General features: G+C 38.1%; 1 protein-coding gene across 1 annotated transcript; it reads right to left on the bottom strand.

Moving 5' to 3' along the window:
• Positions 1–1404: 1404 nt before the first annotated feature.
• On the bottom strand, positions 1405–2491 carry LOC121990707 (endochitinase EP3-like). Its single transcript, XM_042544793.1, has 2 exons — positions 2066–2491; positions 1405–1947 (listed from the first exon to the last, which is right to left on the bottom strand). The coding sequence occupies exons 1-2, from the start codon at positions 2358–2360 to the stop codon at positions 1538–1540; spliced, it is 705 nt and encodes a 234-aa protein (XP_042400727.1). The 5' UTR covers positions 2361–2491; the 3' UTR covers positions 1405–1537.
• Positions 2492–14043: the final 11552 nt, after the last annotated feature.

Raw genomic sequence — 14043 nt, 5'->3', positions numbered from 1 at the left:
CTTTGTCTGTTACTATCCCGACCAGGAGACATGCAGGGACCCACTACCGACCGGGAGAGGACATGCCTTGGTCCGAACGGGAAAACCGCTCGACCACATACTCGGACGGGAATGTCTTCGTTGATTCGCAACTCATTCGAGTGAACAGGCCGCCTGACGCCTCAACTTTCCCAGGCGAACTCGTGAGCGTCGGAAACCCGGCCTGCAGTCAAGCTGTTTCTGTGCCGCACCGGGCGCGATCGTGGCCGATCGGCCTGGTGGCCCTCCGACCGACCCCACCTTTGGGTTGACTCTTGGCTTTGCCCTCCATGTGTCATTGACCTCTTTCCCCGTTCGGGAATCCACTCTTACTACCGGATCAGTAAGATAGTTAGGTTCTTAGTTGTGGTGCACTATAGGAGATTTTTTCTCCCGTGAGAAGCAAGTCGAAGATGAACTTCTATTAACGTTTCTCGATTTATTCTAGTGATCGGTATAAATTTTTTCTGGCACTAAACTATTCACCTATATAATTAATCGGTTTCAAGAACTAGATGTCTAAAGGAAGTTAATTCTCTGAAATTGATTTAATTTTAAAGAGAGAATCCAACTCTCTTCTTGACCTTGCAACTAATCCAAAGGGTGTTTTATTATTCAAACGGGTAGAATGAAGTTTGACAACTACAATTAGAAATGACTAGAAAGGGTGCATCGACTATCCAAAGAGGTGTGTAAACTAAGTTTGATGACTATGCATCAAAGATCACTATTTTTATAAAAGGCAATTTGACTTTATGATGAAGTGTTGTAAGTAATTGGAGGTCATTAACTATTGAAAGTACACCTAAAAGATGCTAAGCGATGGATATATTTGAAGGGAGGTGAGATCTGTAATTTCCAGTTTCTGTTTTTGTCCCTTTCATAATTTATATATCAGATTACGGTCAAAATTTAATAAAAATTAATTAGGATTTCTCTTGAATTTACTTTTTCATCTAAATTATAGTTTTGAGTTGAGTCAGATGGTCGAAAGTTGACAGTGGTGGGCAAGCTACCCTTGCTCGGTACTAATACAGTCCGTCTATCATTAACTGATTGATTTGATCCAAAATTATAATATAAATGTTAAAATAAATTTAAGGAAGATCATAGTCAATTTTAGTTTGATTTTAACCTTGATCCTATTACAAATTAGGTAAAGGACCGGAAAGGAATAAGGATTGCGGATCAGGATGGATTTGCTAAAAGGGTGTCAAGACTATTCAAAATCTTTTATTTCAATGACTGATGAAAATTTTTCATGGGATTAAATTAATCACCTCTATAGTTAATCAGTTTCAAAAGCTAGAACAAAAAAGTAAATTAATTCTCTGAAATTGATTTAATTTTAAAGAGAGAATCCAACTCTCTTCTTGACCTTGCAACTACTTGAAACCTAAAGAATGGATTTAGTAAAAGGGTTATGATCAAGACTATCCAAAATCTTTTGTTGCTTGTTACACGATTACTAAATCTCCGCCCGATCATTTATTCCAATCGTACTTCATTATTCAATCTCTCAACAACAGAGGTTATTCCCGGGGTCAACCCCAAACTGGCTGCAGTAATCCGTGTAGAAGCGGACCCGAGCGTTGACGGCGGGCGTATTCCCGCCGTCGCACTCGATGCTGTTGATCGCGCGGATGGTGGAGCCGAATCCTTCGCCGGAGATGATGCGGGAGTGGCAGTTGTTCATCCAGTACCATAGGGCAGTCCTGAAGGAGATGACGTCGTCGTCGGCCACCATTTCCGGTGCGCCGAGGCCGTCGAAGCCGATCGCCTGGCCGGCGGCGCCGTAGTTGTAGTTCCAGCTCAGTTGGAGGGGGCCGCGGCCGTAGTAGCCGTGGCCAGAGACGCACGGCCAGTCAGTGCGGCTCGTGTCGCAGTAGTCAAGCGATGCGCCGTCGATCTCTTCGATGTAGCAGAAATCTGTCGTAGATCATGTCATCCGAAAATAAGAAAATCTAAATAAAATTGGTTTAGATTTTATTTATTTATTTATTTTTTCCAAATTTGGGAAATATTTTATTTTAAAAAAAACACTCACGTCCAGTCTCATGAGTGACGTGGGCGAAGAAAGCGGCGATCTCGCGCCGGGCGTCATCGGCAGATCCGGTGCCGCCGAAGTCGGGGTAGTAAACGGCGGCGGTCAGAAAAGCGTTGCGCGAGTAGAATTCCCTGCCGGCGCAGCCGCTGTGAGCCTGGTCAACGATGTCGTCGAAGAAGCTCTTTGTCACGATGTCGGCGACCGAGTCGCCGTCGTTCGGCGAGGAGTAATAGGGACCCTCCTGGCATCCGGTGAAGTAGAGGAGGCACGTGAGCAGCAAGGGCATTTGAGCCATTGGTCTGTTTACTGGGAAGGGAAGATGTGGAATTAAGAAGAGGAGACGATGCAATTGAATGGAGAAGAGAGTGGAATTAATAGAGCATGCATCGGAGGTGGATGGTGGCCGATCGTTCTCCAACACTTCTTCTGACACAAATAATTGGTGGCAAAAGTTTCGGGGAAAGATCTTGTCGGTTTTACAAGAGGTTATTTTGGAGATTCGAATTCGTACTTCTGGATTAAATACGGCAATAATTTTAATGCTGCATCGAGATTCCCCTTTACAAGAGCAATAATTTGCTACCGTAGAAACATTTTTAAAATGCTCAAGTTTCTCTAAAATTCCAAAAAGAACTACTTGATTTAATAATTTTATAGGCCAAAACAAAAACAAAAACAAAAAAAAAAAAATCTTCAAGAAGATAAGATAATATATGTTGCGTGTTGTAAATCTTCGTCATCTGAGTGACTTCTGGATTCATTTCACCTGCTTAATTTGGTCAAAGGAAAATGAGAAAAAAATAAGACACGGAGACATCAATTATAATTGGTAGGATACTACCATGTGCTGCAACAGTGTGCCACCGTGTGCTAAATTGGGCTTAGTTTAATAAATTTTAGATATTCCACAGATTTAATAATTTTATAAGCAACAAAAAAAAGATAAATAAAGCGTTCATCTTCAACGGTTATTTAAATTCACCCCATGATTAACGTAGAAAAAATAAATTGCGATGACTTAGAAAAAATAGATTACGAAGACTGAAAAGGTAAGTGAATAGAGGGTGTAGAGATTTATATCTTATTAGTATTAAATTTTGACCCTTCTACTTCACATTGACAAATTTCTATTTATTTATTATCTCAGTTATTATTTCAGCCTGTGGAAATATAAATTTACCTTGATATATTCTATAAAAAAATAAAATTTATCATCTTGACAGCCCCACAATTATTCTATATCATTGGAAGAGAGTAAATCATGAAATTAAAATTAGTGATAGAATAATTTCTTAAGATTCAATTCTTATTCAATTCTATAAACTTATTATGTGTTAATCAACTCAATTATATCCGGAAAAAATCCACCCCGATATAAAAGCAATGTGTATGAAAACAAAAGCGCGAGAATTATGAAATCAAATAAATTTAACTATATTTTAGTTGCGATTGGATGTGATGGAATCATACCAATTAGCGAGCGAAGATTAAAAAAAAAAATTGTTACGTGTCAAATTTTGAGCTTCTTCTTCATCATTATTTTTTAAAACTTGCTTTGCCTGTAATTTAATAACTTATTCGTCGTAGCACTTGGAGGAAAATTTGCTTACGTGTCAAATTTTGAGCTTCTTCTTCATATATCATTAGTTTTTTAAAGCTTGCTTTGCCTGTAATTTAATAACTTATTCGTCGTAGCACTTGGAGGATCCACGTTATTGTCTTATCAAAGGCGAAAAGTTTTGCCTAATAATGGCAAGATGACAAAAGTGAAATATTTATTAAGTCTATTTTCTTCGTGTGACATCTATTTTTCCTTCATGAACAGTTGAGGTTGGTTGATGAAAAAACCCTAATTATTTTTATTTTGTTTGTCGAATTTATTCTAGCTTTTTAAGAGTAAATTCTTGGTTCTTATTGTTGATGGATGTTGAGTTAATTACACGGATCTCTGTCAATTTTAAGTTAGGTACTAATTAAATTATCAAAGTAACGACGATAATATACCATGTAGAAATCAAAAGTAAAAAAATTAATCTTTATTATGTTAATCATGGAAAGTTATAAAATAAGAAGTTAAAAAAAAAAAAAATTAAAATTGTCACATCAACGATCCCCTAAAGTCAAACCTATGAATATGAAGAGAAATAAATATAAATATATAACTGAATGCACATGTTCAGAGTGTTAATCTCAAGTACACAGTGAGCATTGCTAGCCCACTCACCTCCCTCCATTAAGGAGATAAGGAAAGAGACCCTGCCCACTCACCTCCCTCCATTAAGGAGATAAGGAAATAGACCATCTTTTATCCTTATATAAGTGTCTAAGGCATTTGGATAAACAGAGAAGAGGTAAGAATAAATCATAAGGTTAGTTCGTCCAAGAGCACTAGAAGGGATTTGGTCTGTCAAAAATCCAAAAGGTTCTTCGTTGCAATATTCTCAGTGACGACGGTTAAGCAAGTTCTCCATTCGATCTTTGATTTCTTCTCTAAAGAGCATTCTATTTTTTTTTATTTCGTATAAATATCCTTACAGCAACAATGGTATAAGAGCCACCGGCGACTACGTTGAGAGATCGACATTAAGCGGTCACTCCAAATGTCGCTGTGCGGCGAAGAAATCGCGACGAAGACGAAGATGAGGATGTTGAAACTAATAGATAAAGAAAAGAAATAAAATAGAAAATTAATTCTTTGATATGTTATTTACTAAAGTCAATAGTTTTATTTATTGTCCAAACAATTATGGAAAGATTAAATATGACATACAATTATAATTATAGTAATAAATATAATAGATTTGGAAGTATTATTTTTATTATTTGATTCATGTCGATCTTTATTTTCATTGTGATGCCAAATATAATAAATTTAAATTAATTGAAATCAATTTGAGATTATTTTTTATTATTGTCATTATCCCGACAAACTCTATGGGAGTGTTCGAACGTTGAGTTTGAGTGTTAACTTGGTAAAATATTGTCTGGATAATGGATTGGTAAATATATCAGCAATTTGATCTTTAATAGAAATATAAGAAACTAAAGTGTTGGATCGTAAAAGTCGATAGAGGGGGAGGGGATGAATATCGATCGAAAACGTTTAAGTGAGTACGCAGCGGAAAGGTGAAAACACAACGCTAACACGAACCGTTTTACTTGGTTCGGAACCTTGGTCGATTCCTACTCCAAGGCCCGCACTAGTTGAATGCTTTCGTTGGGCAATTACTAATAATTTGCAAAGTTATTACAAAAACTAAGTACAAGAATTATTAGAAAGGAATACCGACAACACTGAAAAGAAAAACTTGAGCCGCTTGTTGTCGGAGTAGCTTCGCAGCGTTGCAGGAGCACAACACGGCAGAGCAAGCGTTGAAAGATCTTGTTGTTATTTGTTCTTTGCTCCAGGGTGCATCCTCCTTATATAGGAGGCTTCGGGCGCTCGGATCCCTTCCGGACGCTTGGAATGTGACGTAGCCCGTCCAACCAGAGTGCTCCACGTGGTGAAGAGATAAGGGTATAAAACTTACATTTCGGGCGCCCGGATCCCTTCTGGGCGCCCGGACCTCTGTTTTCCAGCAACCTGCACGAAAACATTAGTCCGAGGAAAAAAATACAAAACTACCTTGCAAAACAAACTGTTAGCATAGTACAATAATATTATTAATAATAAATAGTAATTAGATTCCGTCTTGCCGAGATCGGAATCTAATCAGGATCTCAACTTAGAGTTCCGAAATGGTTCTAAGTTGGATCGGCGCCTAAGTTCCCTTCCCGGGAACGCATCCTCACATTCACTCCCCTCCAGTGACTTACCTTAACTTACCTGCCAGACGTCTGGTCAGCCCTTCGATCCGTCTGGACTTCGTGCCAGCTATCAGGTCAACCCGTCGACCTAGCTGGACTTCGTGCCAGACATCCGATCAGCACGTCGACCAGTCTGGGCTTCGTGCAAGCTATCAGGTCGACCCGTTGACCTAGCTGGACTTCGTGCCAGACATCAGATCAGCCCGTCGACCAGTCTGGACTTCCCCTACACACTTGATCAAAGTGTTTAGATCACAATGAAACTAACTTAACCTACTTTGTCATTCATCAAAACTTGAGTTAGACTGTTAGTGCTAACCGCACCAACAGAAAGTTGTTGAGTCGTCACACACGCATGAACAAAATGAAAAATAATCTCTACATGCTTAGTACGAGCATGAAAAATAGGATTTGTTGCAAGATAAGTTGCTCCAATATTATCACACCAGATTTTGGACATAACAGTTGGGAAAAAGTGTAATTCCGAAAGAAGAGATTGTAGCCAAATTATTGGCGCAGCGGGGCCGATAAGAGGGGATGAATTGCTTAAAAAAAAATAAACTCCTTTCTCGATCCTTTGATTAGTAGCACAATTACAATAACAGTAATAAAACTGAACTAAACAACTTCAAAGAAAGACGTAAGAAGACTAGAAATTAATTTGGTTACAACCTAGATGGTTGTTAATCCAAGGTAGTGAAAGGCACTAGAAGATCTCCTTTGTTGCAGGGGGAGAAACTTCTTACAGACGTTGACAGCTAAAGAAATAGACTAGGAAAGACTACAAAAGTTATTGTTCAAGTTGTTGAATATTTCCTATCTCTATGAGCCTTTTTATAGCTCCTGAAAAATCCTATCCGTGGGTGGAAGACGCCTTCAAAAGAGTTCAAGGTATCTTCAAGTGGATAAAGTTTATCCACAACTCAATAGAAACAAACGATTACTTGAGGTTGGTACTATTGACTGAAGGCGCCTTCGTATTGTTCATCCGAAAATGGTTAACTTCCCTTGTTAACTATTTTTCGCTCCGCTCACTTGGGTGATGCTCCGGCCATCCGGAATTGAGCTCACCAGAACCCAACTCTGGCCTTCTCCTCGAGTAGCCTTCCTCCCAAACTTCTCATCCCTCAGACCACCGCGCACGTTCTTCTCGTCCGCCGGTGTATTCTTCCGCAGCATCTCTTCCTTCGGATGCACGGAGCCCGTCTACTCCCTTCTTATGTCATCATTCTCGTTAGCTTCGTCTTCTGCTCGACTTCTTATGTTCTAAGCTTCTGCACACTTAGACATAAGGATCAAATACAATAGAATCTAACTGAACTTGGTTAACTACATCAAAACTACCCTGAGGTACTTGCACAAATAATTTCTAACGTCACATTAGCTATAGCTTTATATTCAGCTTCAGTACTTGAGCGAGAGACTGTAGGTTGCTTCTTTGAAAACTAGGAAACAAAATTTTGCCCAAGAAATATGGCATATCCACTAGTAGAATGTCTATCTTCGGGAGATCCAATCTGCATTACTGTAGCTAATCAACTCTCGTGAGGACTGACGATATAAAAGAAGACAATATAAAATAGTGCCTTTGAGATATCGAAGAGTTTTTTTAACACCTTCCCAATAGTGTTCAGTAGGAGCATGCATAAATTGACAAGCATGATTCACAGCGAAAGCAATATCAACTAATGTAATGGTGACATATTGTAGGGCACCAACAATGCTTGGTAGATCTGGGGGTCAACCAATGAAGAGGAGAATGAAGGTGTAATGAAACCACCTTTAGTACTTGGTGTAGAGATAGGACATGCACCATCCATTTTAGCTCTTTGCAGAAGTCGAGTAATATATTTGCTCTGAGAGAGAAGATAACCTTCAGAATGTGAGAAAAACTCTATACTAAGAAAAAAATAAGCATTTCCAAGATCTCGAATATAAAACTCTTGATGAAGAAGATGGAGTAAAGTAGTAATGCAATTTTGATCACTACAGCTATTAAGATATCATTAACATAAATTAGAACAAATATTAAAAATTCCTCATTATATTTGTAGAATAGGGAAGAGTCAGTTTTTGAGCCAGAAAATCCCTGAGTATGAACTCAGGTAGATAAACGATGAAACCATACACGAGGTGCTTACCGGGGAGGTTGTTAATCCAAGGAATAGAATAACACTAATTTTTCGTTCAGGTGGAGAAGCCTCTTTACAGCAGTGTAAGCACAGAAAATGAGAAGCTAAATGAAAACTAAGATGTGTACAAATGTTGATGCAAGAATGCTTGTTGTTCTTAAGTTTTGGGAGCAAGGCTGCTTATATAGCCTTGCTCGGGGCGCCTGGAAGGGCTCCAGGCACCTGGAGTGGGATAGAATTCTATCCTCGACGCGCCGGTCAAAGTCCACGTCGATCTTGATAAAATTTGAGTTACGGGCGGCCGGACCCTTAAAGTCAACAAGGTTGACTTTTTCGATCCGGGCCCTCTGCTCCGGTTCTGCTCGCCTAGGTCCGGGTCTTCCGCTCCGGCTCCGTTTGCTTGGGTGATTTAGGCCATTCGGAATAGGGCTCACCCGAACCCAACTTCCGACCTTCGAGTAAACTTCTGCTCCAGCTTCTCGTCCCTCAAAAGCCTCCTTATCGTCCACCCACGTACTCTTCCGTAGCAGCTCGTCCCTCGGACGCACCGAGCCCGTCGGCTCTCTCCCGTGTCGTCCTTCTCTCTAGCGGCGTCTTTTGCTCGACTTCTTATGCTCCTAAGCTCCTGCACACTTAGACACAAGATTAAACACAACATAACCTAACTTAACTTGTTTGATCACATCAAAACAAGCTTGGGGTACCAACAATCTCCCCCTTTTTGATGTGAGCAACCCAAGTTAAGTTAGGGTAAACTAACATAAAGTAAAAGCAAATAAATTTGCAATTTTAAAGTGTAAAAATTAAAAAGTTAATCTACCTCCCCTAGACTTAATTTTTCCTTCCCCCCCTTTGATCACATAAAAAAATGGGGTATAAAAAAAAATCTAAGATTTTAAAAATATTAAAAATAATTTTGATAGTACTTAAAAAATACAATAATTTTAGAGAAAATTTTCTAAGTAAAAAATATTTTCAATAATTTCTAAATTAAATAAATTTGTAAAAACTAATTTTGTAGAAATTTTGGTAAGGTAAAACTAAGTTAAACAACAAAAAAAAAAGAGAAATCTTTCTAAGTTTTACAAGTTTTGAAAAAAAAAAATTAAGTTGAATAAATTTGAAGCAAAATTTTTTTTTTGAGAAATTTTCAAATAAAAAAAATATTAAAGCATTATCTAATTTTAATTTAATGCTCTATCAGTTAGTCAATTAAACATTTTATTTCAATACTTGACTTCCAGGCTGTGGCGAGGTACTATGTCTTCTTGTTTATTGGAGTAACAACCACTTTCTAGACAAAACCTCATAAGGAAATTAAACGTTTAATGTACTCTCTGAAAGCCCTAAGTTCCATTAAACTTTAATTAAGATAAGTCTTTGGAACCCAATATAGGTTCCTTCCAACTGAGTTAATTAGTAATTTCTTTGGAATGTATTTCTGAGAAATTTTTCTAATTTATCCTTTGTGATATTTAAAATATCAGTTCAAATTATATCTTGTAATACTTGTACTATATGTACATGTATGATTTCTCAAGTTTTTTTATTTTTTTTTGTAAATTGTCATTTTCTAACTTTAATTTATCAAAATATTCTAATAGACAAGATTTTGCTAGAATTAATTTTAACTCTTTAATTTTTTTTAATTTGCAGCAATCTTTAGTTAATAATTTAACAAATTTAAATAACTTATTGGGAGGAAGAGATCGTGCCTGACTTACCTTGTCGATCTCGTTGTCCGTAACCCCCCCTGAACTACTGTTTTCTTCCGATGTAGCTCCCCCTTCATCGATACTCTCGATGCTCATTTCGGACGAGCTTGCTTCGTGTTCATCTTCTTGATGACTTGCCATTAATGCAAGTTCGGAGAAAGCCTCAACTTCCGATTCGGACGACGTTTCGTCCCACGTCGCCTTTAGAGTCTTGTACTTGTTTATTTGGACACGCTTCTTTCCTTTGTCCTGTTGGTTAGTCTTAGGAAAACGTACCGGTTCCACTGTACAAAAATTTTTATACAAGTGTCGAAGCTTTCCTTAAATAACCTATTGTGTTCTTTAGAAGTTAAATTAGGAATCGCAGATGGAACTTAACATCGTTGATTCCAAATTTAACTTATCTGTTCTTAATGGTTTAGATTTGAATCGCAAGCGAAACTTAACACTATTGATTCAAATCCACCTATGTTATTAATTCTATTAAATATTAATTTCCAAAATTGACTTCCAGGACTGCATGGCGAGGCACATGACCTTCTTGGATATGGGAGCAACCACCACCGCCTAGTTAAAGCCTTTTAAGGAAAGCTAATATTTAATTTCCTTAAATAACTCTAGGTTAATCAGAAAAGAATAATCGAATCACAAATTCGAAAAAGAAGAAAACACAAATTCGAAAAATAAATTCGATAAACTAGATCTAATTGCCTCTTGTATTTAGAATTCTTACAAAGAAAATAACTAATATGATGCGGAAGAAAATTACTAGTTATACCTTCTCTTTGTAAGCTAATGACCTCAAGATCTTCTGCCGTATTCCTCGCCTCGCCTTGAACATCGTGTGGGCGACGATCCTTCAAGATGAACACCACCCAAAAGCTTCTTCCTCTTCTTCTAAAATCCGGCCACCACCACCACCAAGGAGAAGAGAGCAAAAGGGAAAAGAAGGGAGAAGGAGAGGGCCGACCACTTGAGGTTCTCCAAGCAAGAGAATAATAATTATCTCATGAAACCTCCTCACCCCTTCTTTTATATTACTTGCCCAAGGCAAATAAGGGAAGAATTTTTATAAAAATTAAAATCTTCCAAGAGTTTTTCCTTTTCCCTTTTAATTTTTCCTTTTCTTTACTCTTGATTGAATCAATCACCAAAATTAATTGATGATGATTTTATTTTAATTATGGCCGGCCACTTGCTTGGGCACCAAGCAAGGTGGCCGACCACCTCATCAAGGGAAAAAGGAAATATATTTTTTTTATAAAATTTTACAAGAAAAACTCTTATAAAATTTTACAAGCTCTATTTCCTAAAGTAGGAGTTAAAAAAGGAAAGTTCTAAAAATTAAAACCATGTTTTAAAATTTAAAACTTCTCTTATAAAATTTCTTTTTTTTTAACATGATGATAGAAAATTTTAATTTTAAAACTTATCTCCCTTTTTTTCTTAAACCATGAGGATGGTTAAAAAAGAAAAGTTTTAAAACTTTTAAAACTCTCTATTAAAACATGTGGCCTAATTCAAATAAGGAAAGTTTTAAAAAATTAAAATCTCTCTTTTAAAACTTATAGTTTTCTACAAAGAGAAGATTTTAAAAATTCAAAACAACCCTCCCTTTTTGAATTATTGTGGCCGGCCCCTTCATGCTTGGTCACCAAGCAAAGGGCTGGCCCCTATAGAAGAGGGTGTGGCTGACCCTTGCTTGGTCACCAAGCCTTGGACCGGCCCACTTCTTGGATACCAAGAAGAGCTTTACATTTGGATGGACTTGAGGCTATAATGAGGCTACGACAGGGACCTAGAGGAGAAATTAGTTTTGGCCTTCTGATGAGCTTGAGTATCCCGTGCTCGCCCCGAACACACAACTCAAGTTCATCGATAATAACTCATTCCACTAGAGAGTTATTATCGCACTACCACACCAATCCCAAATTACATTATGGGCTCCTTCTTATCATGAGTATGTTAGTCTCCCTGTGTTTAAGATAACAAACGTCTACTAATTAAGTAAGTTACTAACAACTCACTTAATTAATATCTAGCTTCAAGAGTAGTACCACTCAACTTCATTGTCATGTCGGACTAAGTCCACCTGCAGGGTTTAACATGACAACCCTTATGAGCTCCTCTTGGGGACATTCTCAACCTAGATAACTAGAACACAGATTCCTTCTATAATCAACAACACACACTATAAGTAATATCATTTCCCAACTTATCGGGCATATTGATTTATCGAGCTAAACCTCACCCTTTGATAAGTCAAAGAAATAAATATTAAACATATGTGCTTGTTATTATATTAGGATTAAGAGCACACACTTCCATAATAACTAAGGTCTAGTTCTTTTATTAAGTCAGTACAAAAAAAACTTATCTAAATGGTCCTACTCAATACACTTACAGTGTACCAGTGTAATTTATTAATCAAGATAAACTAATACTTAATTACACTACGACTATACCGATGGTTTGTTCCTTTCCATCTTAGTCGTGAGCAACTATTTATAATTTATAAAGAACCGACAACATGATCTTCTGAGAGTGACACCACACTCCATGTTGTCTACAATATAAATTAATTGAACAATTACATTTAACAAATAAATGCAGATATTGACCAATGTGATTCTTTTATTTCAAAATAAATGTTTACAAAAGCTAGGCTTTTAGTATACATTCCAACATGTCCTTGTCCTTGTCCTTGTTCCTTAACTTAGGACATTTGTTTTTAATGTGCCCTTCTTTGTTGCAGTGGTATCATCTGATTGACCTTTTCTTTCTACCCTGCGGATGGTTAGTTTTTCTTGACTTAAGTAACTTTTTAAAACGCCTTACCATCATTACCATTTCATCGTCGTCGAGAGAGGATTCTGACTCATGTTCATCCCTCGTTGCCTTAAAGGCAATGTGTTGGTGCAGCGAGGCCGACAAGAGGGGGGTGAATTGCTTGAAAAAATTAAAACTATACCCTCCTCGATTCTTTCAACTCAAACAGTGCAATAGTGATAAAGTAAATTAACAGAAATAAAGAAAAAGAACTCAACAATTTACTTGGTTACAACCAAGAAGGTTGTTAATCCAAGGCAGTAGGAAAAACTCTGAAAGATCTCCTTCTCTGAAGGCGGAGAAGCCTTTTACACTTTGGAAGCTTAGAACTATTGCTAGGAATGACTACAGAGTTGAATGCATAAATGAATGATTATTTCCTAGCTCCAGGGGCCTTTAAATAGCTCCTGGAAATCCTATCTGTAGGTGCAGCGGAGGCCGGCAAGAGGGGGTGAATTGCCTGAACAAATTAAAACTACCCTCCTCGGATCTTTCAACTCAAAAAATAAAGCAACTATAATAAAATTAAAAGCAGAAATAAAGAAGAGACGAAATTTTAACTTGGTTACAACCAAGACAGTTGTTAATCCAAGACAGTCGAAGATCGCACTAGCAGAGTCTCCTTCACTGTAGGCGGAGAAGCCTTTTTACACACTTAGAACGCTCACTAGTTGCTAGGAATGACTACAGAGTTAATTGCTTGAGTTGTTGAATTATTCCTAGCTCCAGGGGTCCTTTTATAGCCCCTGAAAATTCTATCCCGAAGCTCCAAGGCGCCTCCAACAAGGGTCCAAGGCGCCTCCAAGCAAGTGATCGGATAGAACTCTATCCGAAGGCAAACGGTCATTTCGACCTGGCTGAAGGCGCCTTCAACAAAGACTGAAGGCACCTTCAAGCTGGAGGCGCCTCTAATGCCTGATGGAGGCGCCTCCAAGCTGGCAGCTTTTCCAGCTTGCTTCTTTGCTTTGTCTTCCGAAGTTCCGTTCTTTTGGGTGATTCCGGCCAACCGAAATAGGGCTCACCCGAACCCAATTTTCGGCCTTCTCCTCGAGCAGTCTTCCTCCCCGGCTTAACGTCCCTCGAACGCCGCGCACGTTCTTCTCGCCCACCGGTGTACTCTTCCGTAGCTCTCTCGTCCTTCAGACGCACAGAGCCCGTCGGCTCCCTTCCCGTGCCGTCCTTCTCGCTAGCTGCGTCTTCCGCTCGACTTCCTGTGCTCCTAAGCTCCTGCACACTCAGACACAGGGATCAAACACAAAGCAGGACCTAACCAACTTGGTTGATCACATCAAAACACCACGGGGTCTAACAATCTCCCCCTTTTTGATGTGCATCAACCCAAGTTCAAGTTAGGGTTAAAAATAGATAAAAAAAGTAATTTTAAAAGAAAATTACTAAACTAACATGTTAAGCATCAGTTTGCAATAGATAAAATTACAACTACTAAATTAAGAGTTAACCAGAATTATTTCAAAAATATTTTTAAAAAAATTCT

Source organism: Zingiber officinale, chromosome 6B (genome assembly GCF_018446385.1).
Source record: "Zingiber officinale cultivar Zhangliang chromosome 6B, Zo_v1.1, whole genome shotgun sequence".
Classification (NCBI taxonomy): domain Eukaryota; kingdom Viridiplantae; phylum Streptophyta; class Magnoliopsida; order Zingiberales; family Zingiberaceae; genus Zingiber; species Zingiber officinale.
The sequence above is the reverse complement of the archived record's forward strand: the minus strand, read 5'-3'. Positions and strand labels throughout refer to the sequence as shown.